Below are 22,446 nucleotides of genomic sequence, written 5' to 3'. Positions count from 1 at the left end.
GTTTTGCTCTTTGCTATAGAGAAGTCAGTGCCTTCCCCAGCCTGTGGCCGGGCTTTTACTGGAGACGTGACTTTGGTGTCTATGCAAGCTCTTTTCTACCAGCTTACCAGCCTGCATCAAATAACTCTCTGAACTCTCATGTAGCTTGTTTGTGTACAAAGTTATTTCGCACCTTTTTTTTTTTTAAATTGATCTATCTGAAATGTGTTATTCCTTATTGTATTGAACAGGTTCATTGTACTTGACTGGTATAGATTGTTTGTAGATTGATATTAAGTTGCATTTAGTTTCACTGAGTATATTTTTCTACTGTCACCTCAAAAGGTGCATAACAGTGGTTAACCTGGGCATCCTAAAAAAGAAATAAATTGGTTTGATATTACAGAATTTAGTTGTCGGTTGGTTTTATTTTAAAAACAAAACAAAAAAAAACATTGATTGGCTTCATTTCTAAGACCAATGTAAACATACATTGTGTTTGGTATTTGAATACAGTATTTACAGAAACAATGAATTTTTATAAAGCAAAGTATGGATTATTGGCAACTATTCAAAATGAATCAATTCAAGTATCTATGCATTTAATGTCTACAACAGTAGAACATCAGTGGACTTTGCCCCAGCTCGTCCAACTTTCCCTCGTTGGCTGCAGCCAAGAGCTTATTCTGGATCTGTTCTGGCCCTTTTGCTCGTCTGCACTTCACCCAGGAACTGGCACACCGTCTCAACTGTGACGGCCTGACGGGGAAAAGATTGAGCCGTTGACTAAAGGTGGATCCTACAAATGTCAGATTAAACCGGATTATGGATTTCTCACCTTTCCTTCTGCAGCACATTGATCCAAAAACCCAGTGACTGAAGTTGTCAGCGCCTTAAAACCTGAGGGAAGAACACGCATTGAGCTGGTCCCAACTGATTGCCTCTTCCACAAACTTAATTACAGAAACATCCACTGAGGTTAAATGTCCCCTGCTCTACACCTGTGCACCTCATACTCACCGTAAATGGCCTCCAACTGCTGCACATGGTCCATCGAGTCCGTCAGGGCCATAAGGGGGTGCTGCCCTAACAGCTCATCCACACCTCTTTGCTCATAAGCCAGGACGGTGTCCGACTGATCCATCAGAAACGGCACTCCTGAATTCACGTAGGCTTTCTGAGCAATAGAGCGGAACATCCGTTTAAATGGAAGCTTAAGCTCTTTACGCAGGTAAAAGAGACTAGAGACGACACCTATGAAGTGGTTTAAAGAATCCAGCTCCTGAATTACAAACCCCGAAGCTATGATTTGTGGGCTACCTTGCAGCCTATGCAGGTGCAGAGCTCAGAGCGCCAGCTGTAAGGCCAGAAGACGGCTCCCTTTCTCAGTCGGTCCGGCCCCCTGACCTGCAGCTCTTTCAGCCTGCACGGCAATGTTGTGGCTTCGACAGGGCTGGCTTTACGTTTGCATGGATAACTCCTGTTGATTGTGTCCTGGAATACAAAGAGCATGGGGAAAAACTATTGTTTATTGGGAAAGTGAGCAGGAACAGCTCTGTGGGCAGCGCCGCAGCCTCTGTCTGGAAAGGTCTTGATGGGCACAATGAGAGGATGAAGCGATGAAAACCACTGGTTTACAGTAAACTCTATTCTGAAGTCGGGCCAAAGCTGTCCAAAGAGCAGGACAAGTGAGGTCTCATGGGTCATTTCTCTAATTCCCTAGAGGACGGCAGGCTGTTAGCTGGAGCAAGAGCTGTTCTATATAGGCTCATGACGCAACAGTACCATCTAGTGGCACAATTTGGCACACCTCAATTGCAGGTTAAAAGATTTTAATTAAGGATGATTTAAGAGAAAACTGTCTCCACTCATTGTCCTTTTAAAGATCACATCCAATGTAAAGTCACAACTGCTCAATATTACCATAAATAGTTGGGGAGGATCGGTGTTCTAACACTGATTCCTACGTTTGCTCGTACACTTTTATACCGATTGGCCATTTCTCACCTCGTGACTCGTTTGCTCGATACTGTTTGACGGTTTCTCTTCACTATTGTGCGAGTTGTTTTCACTCTGGGCTCCAACACAGCAACTTACAACAGGTGGGTCTATCGAGCAAAGACAGGGAGACAAATCATTTTTAGGATTTGATAATCAAATTTATGCAGAATGTGACACTGGTTGTTCTGCACTGGCCAAGAAAGGTTCAACAATTTCCTACCTGCGAAATGTGTTGCATAGGTCCACAAGAAAGGGGCCTTATTCATGCAGCCCTCACAGACCATCTCTTGCAGCTCTTCAGGCTCTACCAAGTTGCATCCCAGGTGCTGTGGAAGGCAAAACAGTTATGAAGAAGCTGTTAATAGAAATTAAATGGAAATAAGTGCCCAGAAACTTTTATATGTCAATAAGAGGACCGATCTTACCTTGGCATGAAACCAGTCCTCACAGATGACACACTGGATCATCTCATCATTGATCTTTTAGGGAAATAACAGGGTTTAGCGGAGTAACATAAAAGGCTAGAAGATTTCATGCAAACAAGCACTCAAAAAGAATACCTGATCATCCTCATCTGGGTACGGCCGGTCACAGGTACAATAGCGGCCAACAAAGTTGTGATCGTACTTATTTCTGGTGTTTTCTTCATCTTTGGTCTGTGGAAACGGTGGATTCTCAGCAGACAGGCTGAGACTGAAAACCAGTAGATATTAAAACTAGACAACTTACTGGAGCGAGCTGGCACCTAAAGTCCCCGAACTTCTTATTTCCACAGTCACAGCGAAAATTTCTGCAAGAGACGGGGAAAGGTTAAGAGCCCTGGCGGGACACGAAATCAGTGTCGTCACACAACACGCAGCGCCGTTAAAATACCGTTTGGTGTACAGCTCAAAGATGTCATGACCATCGTGGCACGTATTTGCACAGGCAAGACAAATCCCTGCAGGCTCTGCAGAACTGGGAGTACAGGTGCTGCAGGCAAACACAGCCTGCCTCTTCACATAACCCTGGAACAATACAAACAAGGGTGTGAATAAACAGCTTGCGGCTACGCGTGAGCGGGTAGTACAATGATAGAATAACAATTTGGGGGAACAAATCAATGTTTCATCGCAGCACACAAAAGTCCGCAATACAGCGTTTAAAGGACGAGGTTTACATGGCTGCAGTGGATGGCGCGGTTCGGAAAGCGTTTCTTACCAGCGAATAAGAACAGTTTTCCGGGTCGCTTCCAGCGAGCACGCACACAGCTGCCTGGAGGTCCGCGGCGTCGACCTCTGCGTTTTCCTTGTGCGCTGCCATCTGTGTGGAATAAGGAGAGCTGGAAGGAGCACAAAGAAGCAACTGCAGCACAAACGGGAGAGCCTGCAAACGACTGGCGGGAATTTCGGCTGAGGTCACGTGGAGGAAGTGACGCAGGAGAGAGGCTGGTGAACGAAGAAAGCGAAAGAAAATGACGCGAACCTGCCCGAAACGTTTTAAAACCACCATGGAAATGGCGTTTTAAAACAACCATTGAGGCATTTGACCTTTGAAAAACAAGCTAGTTTTAATGTATGTTAAAGGGTATGTTAACGTCACCGTGTCGCATATGGCAGGCTGTTTCCAGTAGATGGTGCCAACGTGACAAATAGACGGTTGCAAAGGGGAGAGAAATAAATTAATCTCGAAACGTATCATTATAAGTCGCTGATCCGCCATGTGGGACATTATGTGTGCAACAATTTTTCTAATAGAGGAAAATGTTCTAATAGAGGAATGAAAACTGAAGGTAGATTCAGAAATCTGTCAAACAGGATAATCAACGGAATAAAACCAGTTCAAAGTTCTTTCGATGCTACATTAAAAGAAACTTGGGCGTAACTGAAATAACTGTGGCTGGGCGGAAGTCTCAACAAACAATTGCATAGTGACATGCATATGCCCCGAAACTGTTTATGCTTTTCTTTTTTTATTAAAATCAACCAGAAGGACTTCTTTTGGGTTAAACTGACACTTTCATTGACCGCCTCATTCAATAGAAACTGGCTAGTCACTGGGAGAAAGCGAAAGAAAATGACGCGAACCTGCCCGAAACGTTTTAAAACCACCATGGAAATGGCGTTTTAAAACAACCATTGAGGCATTTGACCTTTGAAAAACAAGCTAGTTTTAATGTACGTTAAAGGGTATGTTAACGTCACCGTGTCGCATATGGCAGGCTGTTTCCAGTAGATGGCGCCAACGTGACAAATAGACGGTTGCAAAGGGGAGAGAAATAAATTAATCTCGAAACGTATCATTATAAGTCGCTGATCCGCCATGTGGGACATTATGTGTGCAACAATTTTTCTAATAGAGGAAAATGTTCTAATAGAGGAATGAAAACTGAAGGTAGATTCAGAAATCTGTCAAACAGGATAATCAACGGAATAAAACCAGTTCAAAGTTCTTTCGATGCTACATTAAAAGAAACTTGGGCGTAACTGAAATAACTGTGGCTGGGCGGAAGTCTCAACAAACAATTGCATAGTGACATGCATATGCCCCGAAACTGTTTATGCTTTTCTTTTTTTTATTAAAATCAACCAGAAGGACTTCTTTTGGGTTAAACTGACACTTTCATTGACCGCCTCATTCAATAGAAACTGGCCAGTCACTGGGAGTGGCTTTTATTCCGAGCGGCCGTGAAGGCGGCACCAGTCTCCTGGATCCCGGGTGTGTGCAGCCACTTCAACGTAGAGGCTGAGAAACAGGCAACATCTCAACGTGAGTCCAGCTCTGCCTGTCAACCCTCAACCTGTTTCTTCTTATTCTCCACTGAACGGACCGACAATGGGACACTGACTTCTGAAGAGGACGTACATTCAGGGAGGAGCTGCGCAAAATTTGCCAGGTTATTTAACGCTAGCTCTACAGTCTTGACGTATCGCGACCATTAGTTTAGCTTAATCGGTTAGCCAACTAACAGCAGTCGCCGCTAACAGCAATAAGTTTAGTAATTCCTAAAGCGCACCAATGTGACCATTCATTTCACACTGGTTGCAAGCCAGCTTACATTTCCTCACTGCATGCCAATAGCTGTGCAGACTGTCACCACAGGCTAGCCTGCTAACATTAGCAGTTGATGTTAGCACGGAGGGGGGCTTCTGTGTACAGAACACGGATGCTAAACAATGCAATGTTTCATTTGCAACTTGTAATATAATAGCGTTCGAGCGTACGAGACATGAAACGTGGTTCAGAATCGAAAGCCTCCGTTTGTGGTTGCGGTCATGTTTAAGTAAGGTAACCACCATATCAATTGAGTAGTGAACTTGAGCTTTCCCATCCCGCCGCTGTGACCCTCATCATTGGGCGACATCCTGTGTTTTTCCCCCGACTGCGCAGGTTGAAGCTTCAGTCGCAGCGTTTCCTTCACCGTGGAGATGCAGACCTTCCTGAGAGGCCGTAGGGTCGGCTACTGGCTCAGCGACAAGAAGATGAAGAAGCTGAATTTTCAGGCCTTCGCTGATTTGTGCAGGTATGTTGTTGTAATGAGCCACCTCACAAATGTCCTTATCTGCTCATCGCTGCCTTCACAGGCTGATTGGGCAAGTGATTGAGGCCACAAAACATTGTAAACATTCTAAAAGTGAACTCAAGGGTAAAAAAAGACTCACTATAGTCCAAGTGTGTTCAACTTCAACCACCCCGGTAGTGATATAGTGGTAGACAATGAGGCAGCTGCTTTGGTGTCCAACCGTCCCATTGAAGGAGCATTTGGAGTGAGTTCAGAGAGGGTTGAATCTCTGTCCATAACATGGATTTTTCACAGATGCAGTTTTTACTGCAGTCTTGATTATTACCAGCCTTTGGAGAAGACGCGACTTGAGCGCTTTTGGCACTTTGTCTTGTAGCTTATCCATCTCCAGCCGAGTGTTGTATATAATGTGTTATATAATGTGTTATAAAGTAGGACATGGATTTTCTCAGTAGGACTTTGGTACAAGCAAACCCTGTGCATGTTGGGAAGCACCCTGAACCCTTTAACAGCCTCGTTAGCTGACAGTGAAACATCGCATAGAAGCGTGGACTATATTTGGTCCGTGGTTATCTGAAAAAACCAAAAAGAACTGTTGTCGCGAGAGGGCAGCTTTAGAGCTACGGTGTCCAGGGCGATGACAGCACAGCCACAAGTGTGTGAATCCTACAGGCATCTGCTTTTGGACTAATGTGAGATCTTGATTGCACAGAAACCTCGTTGGAGCCGCACACATTGCAACATTTTAATCCACAAAATATTTTTAATCCTGGATAAACCTCCTGGCAGCACTTTCCCACCGACCTCCCCCCTTCAGCTCTGAGGTTCAGGGCTGATTAATGTGAAAGAAACAGGCTCAAGCAGTAAGAAAGAGACACGACAACTTAAAAAAAAAAAAAAGGTGGGGCCAAAGGAGCAAGAAAATGACTCTCCTAACATCAAATATGTCAAAGCTTGACCGCTCGTCCCCACGCGGCTGCTAAAGTTTTATCAGGCCGGTTTGTATTTTTGTGATGTGTATCAGCGCCACCTTTTATGGCAGTGCTGTGGTCGTTCGGATCCATTCGACACTAAACCGAACGTCTAGAATAGAACGGCAGAATCGCCAGATTTGCCAGCTCCCGTCATGAGGAGCGCAGCTGGCGCCGAGTGCTCTGGTCAGAGTCTGCTCTGTCACGTTCAGCTGCACTCAGGGAATCGTTCCTGCATTTCCACATTTGCATACAGGCGAAATGCGGCCAGTCAACACGCCATGTCGTCACTCGCTCCCGTTAAAAGGGGGGTCGCGGGGAGCTGAGCAGTCTGATCAGATTACATGGAGCTGCACCCACTGTACGCTCTTATTCAGGTTCTCGTGCAGTTGATGTGATTTAGTCCCATTAGTGAGCGAGCAGCCAGTGCGGTGGCGAGCGCCACTTTGTTAGGCGTGAGATTGTTGCTCTGAAAGAACGGAGCTGCTGACTTCATTGTCTTTATGGACTCAATGGCAGCAATGCTTTAGCTGGTGGGGTCTTTCCAACCTCCTGATGTCAAATTAAACTCCTCTTTTATCACGTAACCCGCAGCAACGACAGCCTTAACGGTGCAAGTTATTTTGAATGAAGCCTCAAGCCTTGAAGTGGACTGGCTATCTCGGTGGTACTGCCCAACTGGTTTAGCCAGATTTTTAATCTTGCTCGACAAGCTAGTTCCCCTTGAAATACTAGTTCTCTTTTTTTTTTTAATTGGCTGGTTTCTCTCTATGGAAGGGCTGAACAAAAACCTAAAATAAACAATAAATCAGAGAAATTAAAGCAATCAGGAAAACGTGTCGTGACTGCGGGCTGGAAGCGGCTGTAATGTACAACTTGATTTGAGATGCAAAGTGTCGTTTCAAATAATTGACTTTTACTTTTGTGTTTCAGGAAAAGAGGAATAGAAGTCATTAAGGTAGGTGGACATTTCTGAACTGTCGTATTTGTCAACTGTTGGTTTCAATAACAGTAATAGTGAAAGAAGTCACTTGTTTCGAGTAGTTTTTGGCTAAAGCCCCAATGGCTGCTTTTACAGTTAGGATCTACAAACTTATTGATCAGAGATTTCCATCCGGCATTCGAGGTCTATCTCTTGCCTTATTGTCTCGTTGACTCATAAAACACACTCGTATGAAGGGGAACTTCACCAGGTGCTTGTTGCCAACTGGGAAACCTGGCCAACATTAAGCCATTTATCAGCTTTTAGTTTGAAATTTGCAACATGCTGACAGCGGTTCCTGGAGAAGCTGTCTTTTAGATCATTCCAAGCATTAACATAATTCCATACAAACGCCAAGATTAATATCCATCTTTAATCATGAGTTGGTTTTAAATCACCGTTGTGATGAACCTCATCTGCTTTTATTGTGGTAGTCCTACATCCTATAAGGTGGGGTGGTTTGTGTCTAGTGGGCCTGTAGAACAAATGTTTTCACTGTAAATTTGGCCTGTCAGCAGTAAAAGCTTCTATCTTGATTAATACCCAACTGGATACATTAAGGTATTGAACGGGCTGAACGGCAGCATTGTTACCAAGTCCAGGAGTCTCAAAAACACTTTTCCTTATAAGTGCTTCCTGCAGCGGAAGATAAAATGCTTCGTTCCAAAATCGTCTTCTTGGGAGGTTCTTTTTGTTTTCCTCTCTAAAGGTTTTTTTCCCTTCCCCTCACGTTGCTGACGATATCAGCTCTCCCTGAAAGAGCCTTGTCCTGGGAATAGTCCCAAAGTAAGCAAGGCTTTGTTTCCCACTGTGCATTCAACCTTCCCCGAGGGGACATCATATCCTCACAGCCCCTCAGCCCAGGGTACCCAGACAAAACCAGCCGCTTCTCATCACGCACCCACTGACGGTAACAGACAGTGCACGGCTGTGTCACAAATAAAGATAATACTGTGGTCAGACCCTGTCCTCCTCAGACCAGTCTGTTTACAAAGGTTTTCAATGGCACCAGTGAATTCAGGGACCAGTCGGCTCTGGTCTGCTATTTTCATCTGTGATAATGCTGTAAGGTCACTCTGTGGCCTTGATACACTGTTTCCCCCCCCCCCCTTCTATAAAGTCTGCCTCATTATGTCCAGCACAGTGAAAACTGAAGGATCTGAACACAGATCTGAACACAAGCAGGATGCAAATACAGTAACGGATGGAAGTCTTATTAGTTTTAGGTCAAATTACGAAATCAAAGTGAAACTGCCTCTCAGATGACATTTTGCTTTCTGTTTTGTCTCCATACCGCTTTTTTTAATTTATTTTTCTAAAAGCATCTACTGTCTAAATAGCCTGTTGTATTCTGGCGGATGGTTATGAATTAACAACTATATTCAGCAGATACATTTAAGGGGAATTGTTGGAATCAGTTGCTCCCCAAAGAACCAGACTGACGTCTTTCCAGTTGCACTAAAGCTTCCAATCAGTGGTGTTTGCCAGAGGTGGGAACCTCCCGAGTTGAAAGTAGATATATCATCAGATTCTGCGCACAGTCTGCACTAAATACGGAAGTCCCCCGAGACTTTTATTTCTTATTTCCATTTCTAGTGTGGGAAAACCTATAAATGTACAGTGTACCCATTTAAACCAACACAACCAAAACTGATGATATTCTACTGCCCTTTGGAAAAATATGCCCTTGTTTGTTTTTAAAAAAAAAAAAAAAAAAAATTACCTAGCAGTTTAACAATCTAGACATTCGTCATTGATATATATATTATATTCATGTACGTTTTATATTGAAGTATCTTTTTTTATCCCTTAGATTTATGCACGTTAAAGAAAAGTGAAAGGTTTGTCCCCCCCAGCTTAGTAGAATTAGTCAGAGCAATAAGTGCCCCACCAAATATCCTCTGCCCCGCTTGCGTAATAATGTAAACGGTTAAAGGCAGTTGTCTTATGTACTGATTTTGAAGAGCCTTGTCAGGAGACTTGAGTGTAGCTGTAGATTCAGAACCTTCTGTTGTGTTTGCTCTTGTCCTGCTGCACATCCACAGACTTCTCTTTAGACCGGGCGTTAACTAATAAACAACGTATAAAATAAATCATTCATCAGCTCTGGCAGCACGCTCTCTCTCTCTCTGTCTCAGCCAACAAAGCAGCGACCCGGCTGACGTTAGCGCCATCTGAGAGTGACTACAAAGAGCATTTTAAAGGATGAACGGGTACCAGGATGGAACCTCTGCTGGCGTCTCGTACCAGCGCTGGTGTGTGTCCACTGTACTGGGTTACCTCATATCCATGGTAACGATGTTTGGCCCTTGCTTTCTCTTGAAATCACCCAAGTTTGGGCCCACTCTGTAAATACATCAAAGCGGGAAATACACCCTGAATAGCCCCGGCCTCTCCCTCGAGGATCCCGTTTGTTGTTTTATGCTGTCCGTCACAACCGTGGCCCTCAGCTAGCACCGTCCCAGAAGGACGTCATCCAGCACGTCTGTTTTAGCATTTAGCAGGACATCAGCGCCATCACTGCTGGCTTTTCTTACATAAAGGGTCACTGTACGCACACACTCGTAGACGGAGTCGGACCTCCTCTGTGATGTGACTTCCCCAATGGGTGCTGACCTCTAACATAAAGTCCCGTTTCTGCGGAGGGCCCAGACTGTGGACAGTATTGTGTAAACAAAAGATTGAAAATCCTGTTTCGCTAGAATAAAGGCTTTCTCCCGGGCTTGTTTAGCTGATAATAGACTGTAGACAGAAAGAAAGCACCATAGCTCATGGCTCAGAAACCTGTCACCACCGCAGCTCATAGCAGCTGCTGTTGGACCCGGCTGCGTCGCCGTTATGTAACATTCGACTTACACGCGAGGTGTTTTCGAGGCCACGGCAGCATTTTCTGGTCAGTGAGATGCTGATTCACTGCAGCGTCGGGTTCAATTTCATCTGGTTACAAAAGATAAAAAGAAACCTGGCATCATAAAGTAGAACTGGCGACCCGGTTTTGCTTTCGAGACGACTGTAAGTGGGTTGAGACTTTGACTGTCGTCGTTTTGTTCTTGTTGAGTGGGAACAGCATGTCCCGACAAGCAAGAGGGTTAAAGCCAAGTTGAATACGAGGGAATGAAACTATGGTGTTGAAGTGTAATTTGCTCTTAAGAGGAATCTTTGACCTAAGATTTCTGGGCGTTTTGACATGTATTGCACATGGTGTGTTTGGAATATAGTCTTTATCCCTACAGGTGTAACACACCTTGTCAGTAATAGCTAATGTTGGGTCTTGGGTTATTTTAAATTGTAGTAGAAAATGTCATTTTTGAGAGTTTTTGGTGGAAGCCGCAGATTTCCCAGCTTGATTCTTCTCCTCCACATCCCAAAGGGGCCTTGGATTGAGGTCTGGGACTGTGGATACTAGCTGATTAGGGTGAAGGCGTGTTGTTTGAGTCACTGGGAGTCTTGGGATGTGGTGTGTTGTCCTACAGGGAGGAGAAGGGGCAATAAAGGAACATAAAGGGCTGAAATAACGACTCCTTTTTGAGTAACTATGTGAATTCCATCCTCATCTGTAGTTATCTGATTATACGTCTTGTGTAAGAAGCTGATTTTTTTTATTTTTTTTTACTGACTGAAACCATTCTGCTGTTGCTCCACCAGTGCATTTTAAGCTACGTTCTTTCTAGCCTGGAGATCTGACGCTCGGCCCCGGCCGTTCGTCTTTATCATTTCTACATTCTACACGCCTGAATGCACCGGGTTACTGCCGCATGATTGGCTGATTAAATATTTGCTTCAATAAAGTGACTGACGGGTATATTGCCTGCTCCTTGAAGAGAAGGTCAAAGTTTCCCAGCGAACACTGACGTACATCCAACATTTCATCTCTTGTGTTTGACATTTTGTTCATTCAGAAAGAACCAGCATATGATTGTTCCATCTATCATTTGATATACAACCAATTACCAGTCTATCGGGAAGGACAATGGTCAAAGTAATTAGTTATCTATCCATCACACCTCTCACAATCATTAATCGGGCTGTGTTGGCTTTGACCGAGGCCACTGGAAGCCTCCACAGTTCCCTGCATCGATCATAACATGGTGACAAAGGTGGCGTTCACTCTCAGGTCATGCATAAAGGACAGTGGACGCCTGTGCCACTTATTTGCACAGGTGTTGCTAAATTGTCTTTTGTCTGTGAGGACTACGTGTACAAAGTCTTCGGTTAGTCTGCAACTCTGTGATGCAACAGTGGCAGCACAGAGTAGTTTCATCCTTAATGCTAAAGACCTTCACTAGCATCAGATTCAACTAGAATGTCTGGCTCCAAATCAACACAATGGGCAAACTGGACTTGCATCGCTAGCTCTTAGCAACCATCTGTCTTAATGTTGCTACATGGCACAGATGGCTGCTTCAAATTTGAACTTCTTGAGTTCCAGATGAGGTGCACTTTAAACAGATGTGGTCTGTTTTGTTAGCAGCTGTTAAATATGCTCAGGGAGATTCGGGGGGGTGGGGGGGGCTTTATGATTTGTGCTGCAGCACACGATAAATATATCCCGGTGTTGTCATTTCAAACAAATACAGCATAAACTTTGTTAGCACCAGTGTTAAGGCTATAAATAAAGCAATGAGAAGAGGGTGTGTGTTTTTTTTAAAATGAAGTAGTGTGAGGTAAATCTTTGACTATAATTGTATTCCTGAGCATCAGCTGTAGCTTTTAACCCACCGATGTCCTGATCTTCACAGCTGGACCTCAGCCAGCCTCTGGAGGAACAGGGTCAACTGGATGTCATCATCCACAAACTGACTGACTTAATCCTGGAGGCAGACCAGAATGATTCACAGGCTATGCTGCTGGTACAAAGAGTGCAGGTATGCATTTTTTTCTCTAATAATTCATGTGTGTAATGAACAATATAGCCGGGAAGGTGTCGGTCATTTACAGCCCCTGAAATATGCGTCATCCTTCATTTTACACACAATTCTGCGTCTAATCACAAGGCATGAATCCTACTCTCTTCAGTTAAATGTGACGGCATGTGGAAATAAGTTACTGCTATATTTGTCTTTTAATTCTTTAGCTTGGGAAGAGCCATTAATTATTAACAAGGGTGTTAACAGAAGAATCAGCGGGTCCTCACGGAGTGAACATATTAACACGCCCAAGCAGGATGTTTTCTGGTTGCATGTAAACATTCAGGTTTAAGGTTTGTGTAAAGAGAGTCCCCATAAGTCAAATGTGGACCTGTGAAGGCATTCAAGCGCCTGCTCAGCCTCCCCGCATTCATGAATCTAACATGGCTATACATGGTACGATGATGCGGCGGTGAGTTCGCCTCCGACTAGCGCCTCTGTCTCCCTCCTCTCGCCCTCGCGCACGAGGAGCTGCCACGTTTCAACATGTTCCTTAATGCTCATTTAGTGCTCAGGCAAGCAGCCGCTAATTGATATTGACACATGCATTATGGATACGCTTATTAAAGGTTGTAGCTCCTGTTGTCGGGGTGAGTCCAGGTTGTCACGCCATGGAATTCAGGAGACGGAAGCTTTCAGGGTGGCCACCTAACCGGGAGGGGGGGGGGGGGGGTTAAGACATGGGTCTAATGTGTGTGGTGATGTGGAGCTGCACCACACATTGATGACATTACGGTAATATTGTTTGTAGGAGCCTGCCACTTAAAAACTCAAGTGTTGCTGATCGTTTCAGCTCGCAGTTAGTTGATTGGAGACGGTGCCGCTTGCCGAGGTGAAGGTCGATCTGTTCACTTGATCTGTCTCACAGCCACAACATGGTGCAGCTTATTCTGTTCATCTGTTCCCCTGATTTTTGTTTTCTTTGGCACTGCTTCTCAGTTCTCTTCAAATCCTACAGACGCCACCACGTGTTTTATTTTCATGCAGACAACAGCGGATCGTTCAAAGGACCCCGTTCTCGACGGTGTGTTTTTATAATATCCCGGCCAGCCAGGTTCACCTGACAGTGTTTGCTAGTCAGTAAAAATTGCTCGGAAGTCAGGGTTGATGGAGAAAGCAGAGCTGGAAGCGCAGGGAGGAGGTGGTGTGGGGACAGAGGAGGGAATGGGAGAGCAGTTACATAAAATAGCAACTCGCACGCTGACCCGGCTGCCTACCATGCCGAGATGTGGTGATGTAACCTAAACGGAACCGCTGGCGTGCATCTCACGTTGATGATCCCCTAGAACTCGCTGTATCATTGATACTTCCCTTCAATCTTAAAACCTTTCAAAAGTACTCGTAAATGTGTCTCCTGGTGGCTGCTCAAATTGATTTATATCCAACCGTTAGCCGTATAATTTAGACCCTTTCAGGAAATGGCGAAGTCCCCTTCTGAGAATATACTGAACAGTTCTCACATAATTATTCCATCTGACTGACAAACGGACTCATCAATATGCCATATTTTAAGGTGTGGGTGGTGTGCATATGTCCCTGACTTTATGAATCATATTTGCCTTTCACTGTTTCAGGACTACATTGACGCTCACCCTGAGACCATTATACTGGACCCCCTTCCAGCCATCCGGACTCTGCTGGACCGCTGCAAGTCCTACCAGCTCATCCACAGACTAGAGAGCTGTATGAAAGGTGCGACCCCGTCTCCAGGGTTTCTGTTTGGATTAAATGATAAAGGAAGTGTTGACTGTCTGGACGTCACCTCCTGCCTTAGCGTGCACAACATTCTGAATCGGCTCAGATGTCTGCCTTTCCTCCGCATGAGGGGGAGCACGTGGATAACATGCGACAGCCCTGTCGCCCCTCACTTGAATTATTTTACACTATGCTTCCGAGCAGAGCAGCAGATGTTTGGCTTCAGCCCCCCCTTCCCTCTTTAGCAACAAAAACACCTATTTATTCTCCTGCTTGAACTTGCCTGACAGTTTTCCAGCTAACCAGAACTCGCCTTAGGCCCGTCTCGCAACTGCCGACGCCATCTGTAAATGAGTCAGTGGGATGTGCATTTTGATGGGAGGCAGACGAACCCGGTGACGAAAGCGGCGCATTCCCTGCCCACACGCCGTAAACACATGCGTGACTCACCTACGTCCCCCTCCCCATAGATGGCAGGTAGCATAGCCGCCAAGCGCCACGGCGTCACGGACGCTTGGAGTCAGAGCAGCAGCTCAGGGGCGTTTCAGCGTGGTGACAGTGTCATGAGTTTCCTAAAATAGAACCAAAAGAAGACATCTTTCTATCCAAACACCCCTGACGACTGTTGCATAACAAAGAGCTGCATTGCTCACTTACTGCTCGTGTTTGGTGTGAAGAGGAAAATGGCCCAATGACTGTGTTTATACTGAGATGTTTTATGCACCACTTAATGCTTTAGTGTACTGAATGTCCCTGTGACATGAATAGAAATTGATTTAAAAAAAAATTATCTTCATTCTGCTGCTTGAAGGTACATTTATCTGAAGGGAAATGTACTTTCTGAAAGTAGGAACTTAGTTAATCTTACGCTAGCACGGTAATGTGAAATCTACCTTGCTTTCTTAGGCAGGGCCACTTCCTCCTTTTTATCAGCAGAGGCAGCCGAGTCCTTCAGCTACCAAGGCAACCCAGTAGTAAAAGGCCACCGAGTGGCTGCCGTGTTTCAGTCAGCATGACTCAGAATAGCACTCAATAGAAGGAAGCACTTGAGGTGCACTATTGGTTCTCTGGAAAACCTTTTTTTTTTTAAATCACTTGAATGATTCCTCCATCTTCAAAGGTACCGGTCGCGGTGCATTTAACTTATTCTGGGAATTGTTTAAGTCAGTATAAACCCAAGTGCAAGAATGAACTCATGTTAATGTTATGTTTGATGGGAAGCAGCCAGTCACACAGGCACTAATGGATCGTTGTTATTCATTCATAGTTGTGTTCGCTGGTGCTTTGACACGGCTCTGTTGTTCAACGGGGTTTTGTCTTTCCTATGTGAGACAGACCAAGGTAACTGTTTATGTTCCTTAGCTGAATTTACTGGTTCCTGTGTGCCTGACTTTTGGTATCTTTGGCTGTTTTTGTACACGGAAACCGTTGTCAAGTCAACTCTTGTTGAAAACAGAAGCGTTCCTCAGTGTTTTAAGTTCATTCCCCTTCCTCTCTTCATGATGGAGATTCCCAGCATGCAAGTAAATGGAAGTAAAGGAAGGGTGTAAAAGGAAATGTAAATCTATCTGGTTTTTAGTCATTTCTTAATTAAGTCTTGTTGGGTCCACCCCTGCAAGGACAAAGAGGTCGTGGTTGTCGAATGAGAAAGCATCTGACGGTGATGCGTTGGTTCTGGAAGGCCGAGACCTTTGTTTCATCCCTCGCTTGTCACAGTGATTGCTCAAGAGCGTTGTGACAGGAGAGGTGGCGCCAAGTGTGTGTGTCATGCGCCGCTGCTCCCTCCCGGCTCGTGTTTGGTGTGTGGCGGGACACATGTTCCTGCGCAAGGATGGAGCTTCCTCAGTGAAGCTCAGAGTGTCGCCTTTGTGGGTGGAGAGAAAATGTATTACACCATATCAGCTATAATTGGGCCCAAGAAGAGAAGAACTACGGTAACAGTGACTGATTAGGCTTTAAACCGTCAACCTTCTGCTTTATAGCAGAGTGTGTGTGTGTGTGTGTGTGTGTGTGCGTGTGTGTGTGTGTGTGTGTGCGCGTGTGTTGAACCTGACCCACAAGTATGAAGTATTAACGCTATATTACAGAGGAAACGGGAGGAACTGCAGCGGATGTCCAGATGAGTGAAAAGAAGAGGAGAGAAACGGCTAAACTGGCTAATGACGTTTGAGAGGCATCCCGTAAACGTCGTCCTCGGCTCCTCCGGGTCTGCAGCAAACACGGAGTGTTTAGACAGAGGCAGAGATTGATCCCCCCCACCCTCCTCTCCATCCCGTCAGCCTGAAAATGTCAGCCCCTGCCAAGCACGCACGCTATTACAAACTTGGCCACACTTTCTTCTCCACTATTCCCTGATCTCTTTATTATAAATCCTCGGGTTGGCACTTGACGTCTTGTTCCTTTGACAGAGTTTAGGTCTCGGGATGGTTTTATGTTTGACAAAATTTAAGGCCACCGTTCTTTGGGAACACGGTGACGTAATGGGGATATTTTTCCTACCAGTCTGTTTTCTAAAGACATTACGCTGCTATTTCTGTCCTGGTAAAATAACAACACCATGACATGCATGTTTATAGCCAAGGCAAAGATGAACGATGGGTAAAGTGGCTTTTGTAGCTCCTGACCGGTTGAAGGAGCCGACGCTTGAATAGATCCTTCTGAGAGATTCCGAGCACAGACAACAAAGCGTATCCCTGTGATAAAACAAGAGGGGTGTTTTTCTGTCTTCTAACGCCAAAATAATCAGCCTTTGAACTATGTTGGGTCTCTTTATTCCCTTTTTATATAAGAATTAGCTTCCCATTTTTAAAATTTCATATTGAAATTAGTGGTCAAAGCACATGTTTAACTACTGTGAAGCAATTTATGACCAGAGGTGGTATCACAGAGGCATATAATGTGTGTTAAGCCTTTATCTGTTCCCTTATTCATCATTTCTTTTAAACCTTTCATCATTAGAGAGAGATGCTATTTCTATAATCTTCCAGAATATATCTGAACTGCTGGTGATACTTATTCAGACGCTGTGTGGTCACTTCTGGGTGGATTCTCTGTAGGTGTCGGGGGGGGGGGGGCAGGGGCAGCATGTATTCACCAACCTCAGCTGGAGTATTGCTGATGCCCTTGGAACAGAAAGTCTGGGTTGTTTTTATTGTGTTTTGGGCTTGAGCCGTGCTCCAGCTCTTGCTTCAGCGCTGTGGGTCATTTCCTGCACTGCGACTTTATCTCCAGTCGCCTTATCGCCCCTATCGGCCTTTGGTGGAGGGGAAATTAGAAGAGGTCTAACATTTCTGTTCTGGCGTCGTCGGCCCCTGTATAGTGATGGAGCTGCAGGATGTTGGTTATTATCGCTTTTATCTGAACTGACTGAGCAGGACGTGATGTCACAATGTGTGCGACACACAACTCATCGTGATGAAAACATGTTTTGATTAGGGTTTTTTTTGATCAAGGATAACTAAGGCTAAGCTAATGCACGGCCTCACCCTTTTAGTCCCCCCCCCCCCATGTAAGTGATGGTAAAGTCTCAGCTGGTTGTGTTTTCCTTTTGTTCCATATCAGAGGGTGTGTTTTCCTCTATTCTTCTTTCTTCATTCTTTCAGCTATTGTGTGTGGTTGTTAGGAACAGACTAGTTAATCCCTCCAGAGATTTTGTTAAAAGGATCATTCTTCTTTTAGTTAAATGTAATAATATTAGATTATGGCCTGAAATGAACATCAGTTTAAAATTTAGAGGAACTTGTATTTGTCCTGTTCTGAATTCTTACTTAATCAGTTCCTCTCCTGTTGTTTTACTTTTTTATTAGATGAGAGGATTTGTTCTCCTCCTTTCATGGTCCTAAATGCCGATTGCAGCCCAGATGTACTGGAACAGATCAGGAGACAAGGACTGACGTTCCCATTCAGTGAGTTCTGGTTATACTCTTGAGAAATATCTCAAAACCCAATCCTACCATTGTGTAGCCTAATATCCATAAATGTATAGGACATGTCGGGACTCAGGTGTAGCAATATAAGCTAACATTGAAGGATAAACCAGAAGGGCCCCGAGGTTTCCTCTCTAAATTCAGTTTTCCTCTAAACTTTGTTCTCTAGTTTGCAAAACACGGGTGGCTCACGGAACCAACTCTCATGAGGTAAGAGGTCACACCTTCCGCTGTTGTCTCTGTTTAAACAGTCTCACCCATCGAGTGACAGGATTTTCATTTAACCTAAGTTCAAACAGGGCAGGCAGATAAAGTGCCATACCTTGTGTTTCTTAACGTGTCAGCAAAAATCAATCAAGCCTTCTGTCAGACTAGTCAGTTTTCATTCCTGAACACCCACTCCAGTGAAGAACTGCACGTTTGTGTGAGCAGTGGCACCGTTTGATCAAAAGGTCTGTGCGCGACCGTGTGTCCCGCAGATGGCCATCATCTTCAGTGAAGAGGACCTGCAGGACATCAAGCCTCCCTGTGTGATCCAGAGCTTCATCAACCACAATGCTGTGCTCTACAAAGTGTTTGTGGTGGGAGACTCCTACACTGTGGTGGAGAGACCTTCGCTTAAGAACTTCCCGTCTGGGCCCACAGGTAGAGCACACAGAGGGGCGGACAGGTGGGGAAGTCCGAGGGCTTCCAAATGGTACAAGTTGCACAATGTCTCCAGATTAGGCAATAAAAGCCCTCATAAATGGTTTACAGCCCCTGCTGACGGCCCTATTCACCCTTTTAAGGGATGCTGTAGAGGGCAATAGATTTTTTTTTTTCCCTCTGTTGGCACATGGCGTCGAAAATAAACAGGGACCGCGTTTTCCTCCATTCTTTCCCCATGATGCAGCCTTGAATGCAGGGTTGTTCCCTGACACAAGTGACTCCAGTATTTGCATTTGATACAGCGGAGGCCCTCATGCAAAGCAGCTTTCACCAGCAGCGCAGGAGTCCGCTTTGTATAACAGAACAGTTGCTTTCAGCCCGGAATGGTGAGTAGCGCAGCGGAAAAGAACAGCCCTCGTTAAACACAAAAGCCACATACCTCAGTGTTACATCTGTACTATGTCGTCTGGGGCCATAGATTATGTTTAACGTCCAGTATGTGGGGGGGGGGGCGGCTTATAAAAGGGTGAATCATGCTGTCACAGAGGTTGAGCTCACTCTGTACATTATCAGCAATCCTCTTGCATTGTGTTTGACTTCGCTGTTACGGGTCGGCATTCCTCTGCTGACATCTGAGTCCTCAGTTTCCAGGCTGTTAAACCCAAACCCCGTTAATCACCTTTACTCTGCACATGCGTCACGATAAAGGTGCCTCCTGAAAGCGGAGAAATACCATGCCAAGCGAGCTTTATCTCAACACCATTTACATGACGTTTTATAGCCACAGCTAATCGAGGGAGATATTTATTTGGACTTTAAGATGGAATTGACTTTTCCATTGCACTCCTCGCTGCTTCCCCACCTCCCTAAAGTTAATTATGACAACGATAACAAGGATGAAAGGAGCAGTAAATTCAGCAATTCAACCTGTGGCATTTATCTTGCCTTCAAAGGAAACCTCTCGCCAAAGTCAAACAACTTACATGCTGTTTTGTACTTAAGAGAACGCTCGGAGCGATCCAAATCTCAGAAGATGTAATGTGCTGATTTAGTTTGAAGCTCGTGATTATTTACATCGGTTGTTGGTTTAATGAAGCCTCACCCAGCTGCGCATTGCTGCCACCTCGTGGTCGTTTATGATAAAACCTTGCAAATCATTTCTTTTTGTTTTGCTTTTTCTCCCTTTTCAGACAGAAAAGCCATTTTCTTCAACAGCCACAACGTGTCCAAGCCCGAGTCATCCTCAGACCTGACCACGGTAGCTGCTCTTGTGCGTATTAGAGAATATGTCAGGGCAGGACGTTGGCCCTTAACACACTTTGTTGTTGCTCTCAGAGAGAGAACGTCGAGGGAGTGTCTCAGCCACCCGACGACGATGTGATCAGGAAGTTGTCCAGGTCGTTGCGGCAGGCGCTGGGCGTGTCCCTGTTTGGCATCGACGTCATCATCAACAACCAGACGGGTCAACATGCAGTGATCGACATCAACGCATTCCCCGGTGGGTCTTCGTCCTCCAGCAGGACAACGGGGGAATTGTGGTCTTGATTTGGTTTTGTGGGTGAGGGAACATCAATGTGAATTAACGCTTCGTGTTCTGCTGGTCTCAGGGTATGAAGGAGTCCCAGAGTTCTTCAATGAGCTCCTGAACCACATCACCGCTGTGCTCCAGAACCACAGCCCCGACCTCGCCGGAGAGCAGCCCAAAGGCCTGCCTTTGAACACGGTACCCAGCGCGGCCCCCTGGATCGTTGATGGCGAGGGAGGGCTAAAAGGCTCCCGTCAGAGACTGGCCTGCAACTCCACGATGTCGCCCAACTTCCAGCAGCACTGCGTCTCCACGATCGCAACCAAGGCTTCCTCCCAGTGACTGCCCCGCCCCACCCTTCCTATTTGGTCCCTGAACAAAAAAAAAAACAAGAATTGAGACAATGATCACAAATGATAATAATAATCATAATAATTATGATGATAATATATCTAATCAAACTTTTTCCTATTAGTTATTGGTGGTGATTGGGTGTCGACTTTTTCCTCTCTTGCCTTTTTGTAATTTTGTTTTTGTCTAATGAGACTTAACAGTACTGTAATGTGAACTTTTGGGAACTTCTGCCTAATTGCTGATTCTTCCCACCCCCTCCTCCAAGTTCCCAAAACAAAAGCGTAATGTTAACGGGGCGAAGCGGGACAGGAGGAAGATACCACTAGCTGTGCAATGTACGACCTGTTTCCCTCACGCGGGCACTCTCGGAGGCACACGGGCGCGCCGCCGCTGTGCCAGGACCGTGCGTCCTCCCGCCGACCGAAGTGACTCCGGCACCACCGTGGGTGGGGAATAATGCGGCTGGACCTCGGAACACTACTCAACAGACCCCCGGCTGCTGCGCCACTCCGGCAGAGGAGATGATGGCTTTGCGTTTAATTTGACGAGTGCCCACCAGGGGAGACGTCGGCAGAGGGGAACTCCAACAGCCGAACAGAGTAGATCTGTTAACGCGAGACCAACCTTTTTTTTTTTATTCTTTTTTTTCCGTAACGATTGTGGGCGCACCGACGTTTTCAGGTGTATTAGTGTCTTAGGCGTATGAACCCGACCCAAACCCGCTTAGACTCCACCACAGGAAGATGAGGTTCACATTCCTTCTTGTGGATGTTTGTTAAAGAATTCTGTTTTTATCTTTCAGGATTCCACTTGGATCAAATGAGTTTTGTTTTTTTCCCCCTACTCTGAGTGGCTGCCTAACCACCGCACGTCCTTGTATCTGGTAATGTCAGCAAAATGCTCTCCTGATCAACTTGACTTTCTCAGCGGACTCGGGGCTCCTCCACTAAAATATGGTCCAAACGCACGTCCGTTGGACGTCCACTAATCGGGTAGCAACATTTTAGGTGATATTACCGAGAAGAGTAGTGGGGAAAATGTGGTTTTTCTGATATTCAGTTTCACTGGAATAGGACTTTTATCAGATTGGGTAACAGAAATCTTCAGAAAGATTCAATTCTCTTGTCTGTAGCAGCTGCTGTATGTGTTCAAACAAGTGAGGGGAGACGTGGGAGAGACAGTCCAGCTCTTGTTCCCAGTGTTCACTGTGAGATTTTCTTTTTACTCCGATTCTTTTTGTTAATACTGTCGTCAGAGTATCTACTAAGAGCGATTTTATTTTATTGAGATTATATGGGGAAATGTTTTATATAAATTAAGAATGAAAGCATGGGATACCAGAGGTATGGTAAAGCGCTGGGTCTGATTGTAAAAGTGGCGTCCAGGGGACGGCCTTCCTAGATTCCGGTAATCACCACACTCCCTGAATCTGCTCCTCCTCCTCTTGTCGCTGAGTTCCTCCCTCTAAAACAACCGTTGGTGCATCCATCTCACCAGCACCTCTCTGGGACAGGACAGGCTCACCTGTCCCACAGTGGAGCAGGTTGAAGAAAATCGGTCAGTCCTCGTCTAGAACTAGTCCCGAGCGACTGCGGACGCATCCCGATGGAACGGGGCTGGATGTAACTTTCCCTCTGTCATTTTTGCAACCCAGTGTCATCCCAGCTTCTACCTGAATGTTTACATCTTTGGTGTCATGTACAGTATGTGTATATATGCTTAAGCTGACATCTATACAATGGGGGTTTTTTTTGTAATGGCTCTGCAATTGAGAATCCACAATTTTGTGACCTTTTTTAATTAAATGGCCAAAACAACAGGGTGAAATAAATGTGAATCCTTCAGTGCTGGTTTTCCTGATCATCTGTGAGTAACTGGAAACCAAACCGAACTACTCCAGGCACATTTAGCTCCCTCCACCTTCTGTACTTACAGTAGTTCTGCATTAACGAACCC

General features: G+C 45.3%; 2 protein-coding genes across 2 annotated transcripts; one reads left to right on the top strand and one right to left on the bottom strand.

The window, feature by feature from the left end:
• Window positions 1-387: 387 nt before the first annotated feature.
• On the bottom strand, window positions 388-3,392 carry LOC101075505 (ubiquitin protein ligase E3 component n-recognin 7). The gene is made up of 11 exons (XM_029830968.1): window positions 3,181-3,392; window positions 2,854-2,987; window positions 2,710-2,770; window positions 2,541-2,636; window positions 2,406-2,459; window positions 2,201-2,306; window positions 1,987-2,087; window positions 1,300-1,473; window positions 1,000-1,156; window positions 818-879; window positions 388-738 (listed from the first exon to the last, which is right to left on the bottom strand). Exons 1-11 carry the CDS (start codon window positions 3,280-3,282, stop codon window positions 661-663), a joined length of 1,125 nt encoding a protein of 374 aa, XP_029686828.1. The 5' UTR covers window positions 3,283-3,392; the 3' UTR covers window positions 388-660.
• Window positions 3,393-4,649: 1,257 nt separating this feature from the next.
• itpk1b (inositol-tetrakisphosphate 1-kinase b) lies at window positions 4,650-22,337 on the top strand. The gene is made up of 11 exons (XM_003962466.3): window positions 4,650-4,855; window positions 5,350-5,482; window positions 7,387-7,411; window positions 12,175-12,300; window positions 13,917-14,034; window positions 17,844-17,942; window positions 18,133-18,173; window positions 18,443-18,608; window positions 19,802-19,869; window positions 19,947-20,109; window positions 20,219-22,337. The coding sequence occupies exons 2-11, from the start codon at window positions 5,388-5,390 to the stop codon at window positions 20,476-20,478; spliced, it is 1,161 nt and encodes a 386-aa protein (XP_003962515.1). The 5' UTR covers window positions 4,650-4,855; window positions 5,350-5,387; the 3' UTR covers window positions 20,479-22,337.
• Window positions 22,338-22,446: the final 109 nt, after the last annotated feature.

Source organism: Takifugu rubripes, chromosome 2 (assembly GCF_901000725.2).
Source record: "Takifugu rubripes chromosome 2, fTakRub1.2, whole genome shotgun sequence".
Taxonomy (NCBI): Eukaryota; Metazoa; Chordata; class Actinopteri; order Tetraodontiformes; family Tetraodontidae; genus Takifugu; species Takifugu rubripes.
This window is presented reverse-complemented; position numbering and strand designations above follow the sequence as displayed.

Bases quoted from the DNA above. Each gene is read 5' to 3' on its own strand.
- itpk1b (XM_003962466.3), top strand. From the start codon at position 5,388: ATGCAGACCTTCCTGAGAGGCCGTAGGGTCGGCTACTGGCTCAGCGAC. The intron at 14,035-17,843 runs GTGCGACCCCGT...CTTTTTTATTAG, and splicing joins ACTAGAGAGCTGTATGAAAG to ATGAGAGGATTTGTTCTCCT. The intron at 17,943-18,132 runs GTGAGTTCTGGT...TTTGTTCTCTAG, and splicing joins AGGACTGACGTTCCCATTCA to TTTGCAAAACACGGGTGGCT.
- LOC101075505 (XM_029830968.1), bottom strand. From the start codon at position 3,282: ATGGCAGCGCACAAGGAAAACGCAGAGGTCGACGCCGCGGACCTCCAG. The intron at 1,474-1,986 runs GTGAGAAATGGC...TTTGTATTCCAG, and splicing joins TCGAGCAAACGAGTCACGAG to GACACAATCAACAGGAGTTA. The intron at 1,157-1,299 runs GTAGCCCACAAA...TCTATTGCTCAG, and splicing joins GCACCTGCATAGGCTGCAAG to AAAGCCTACGTGAATTCAGG.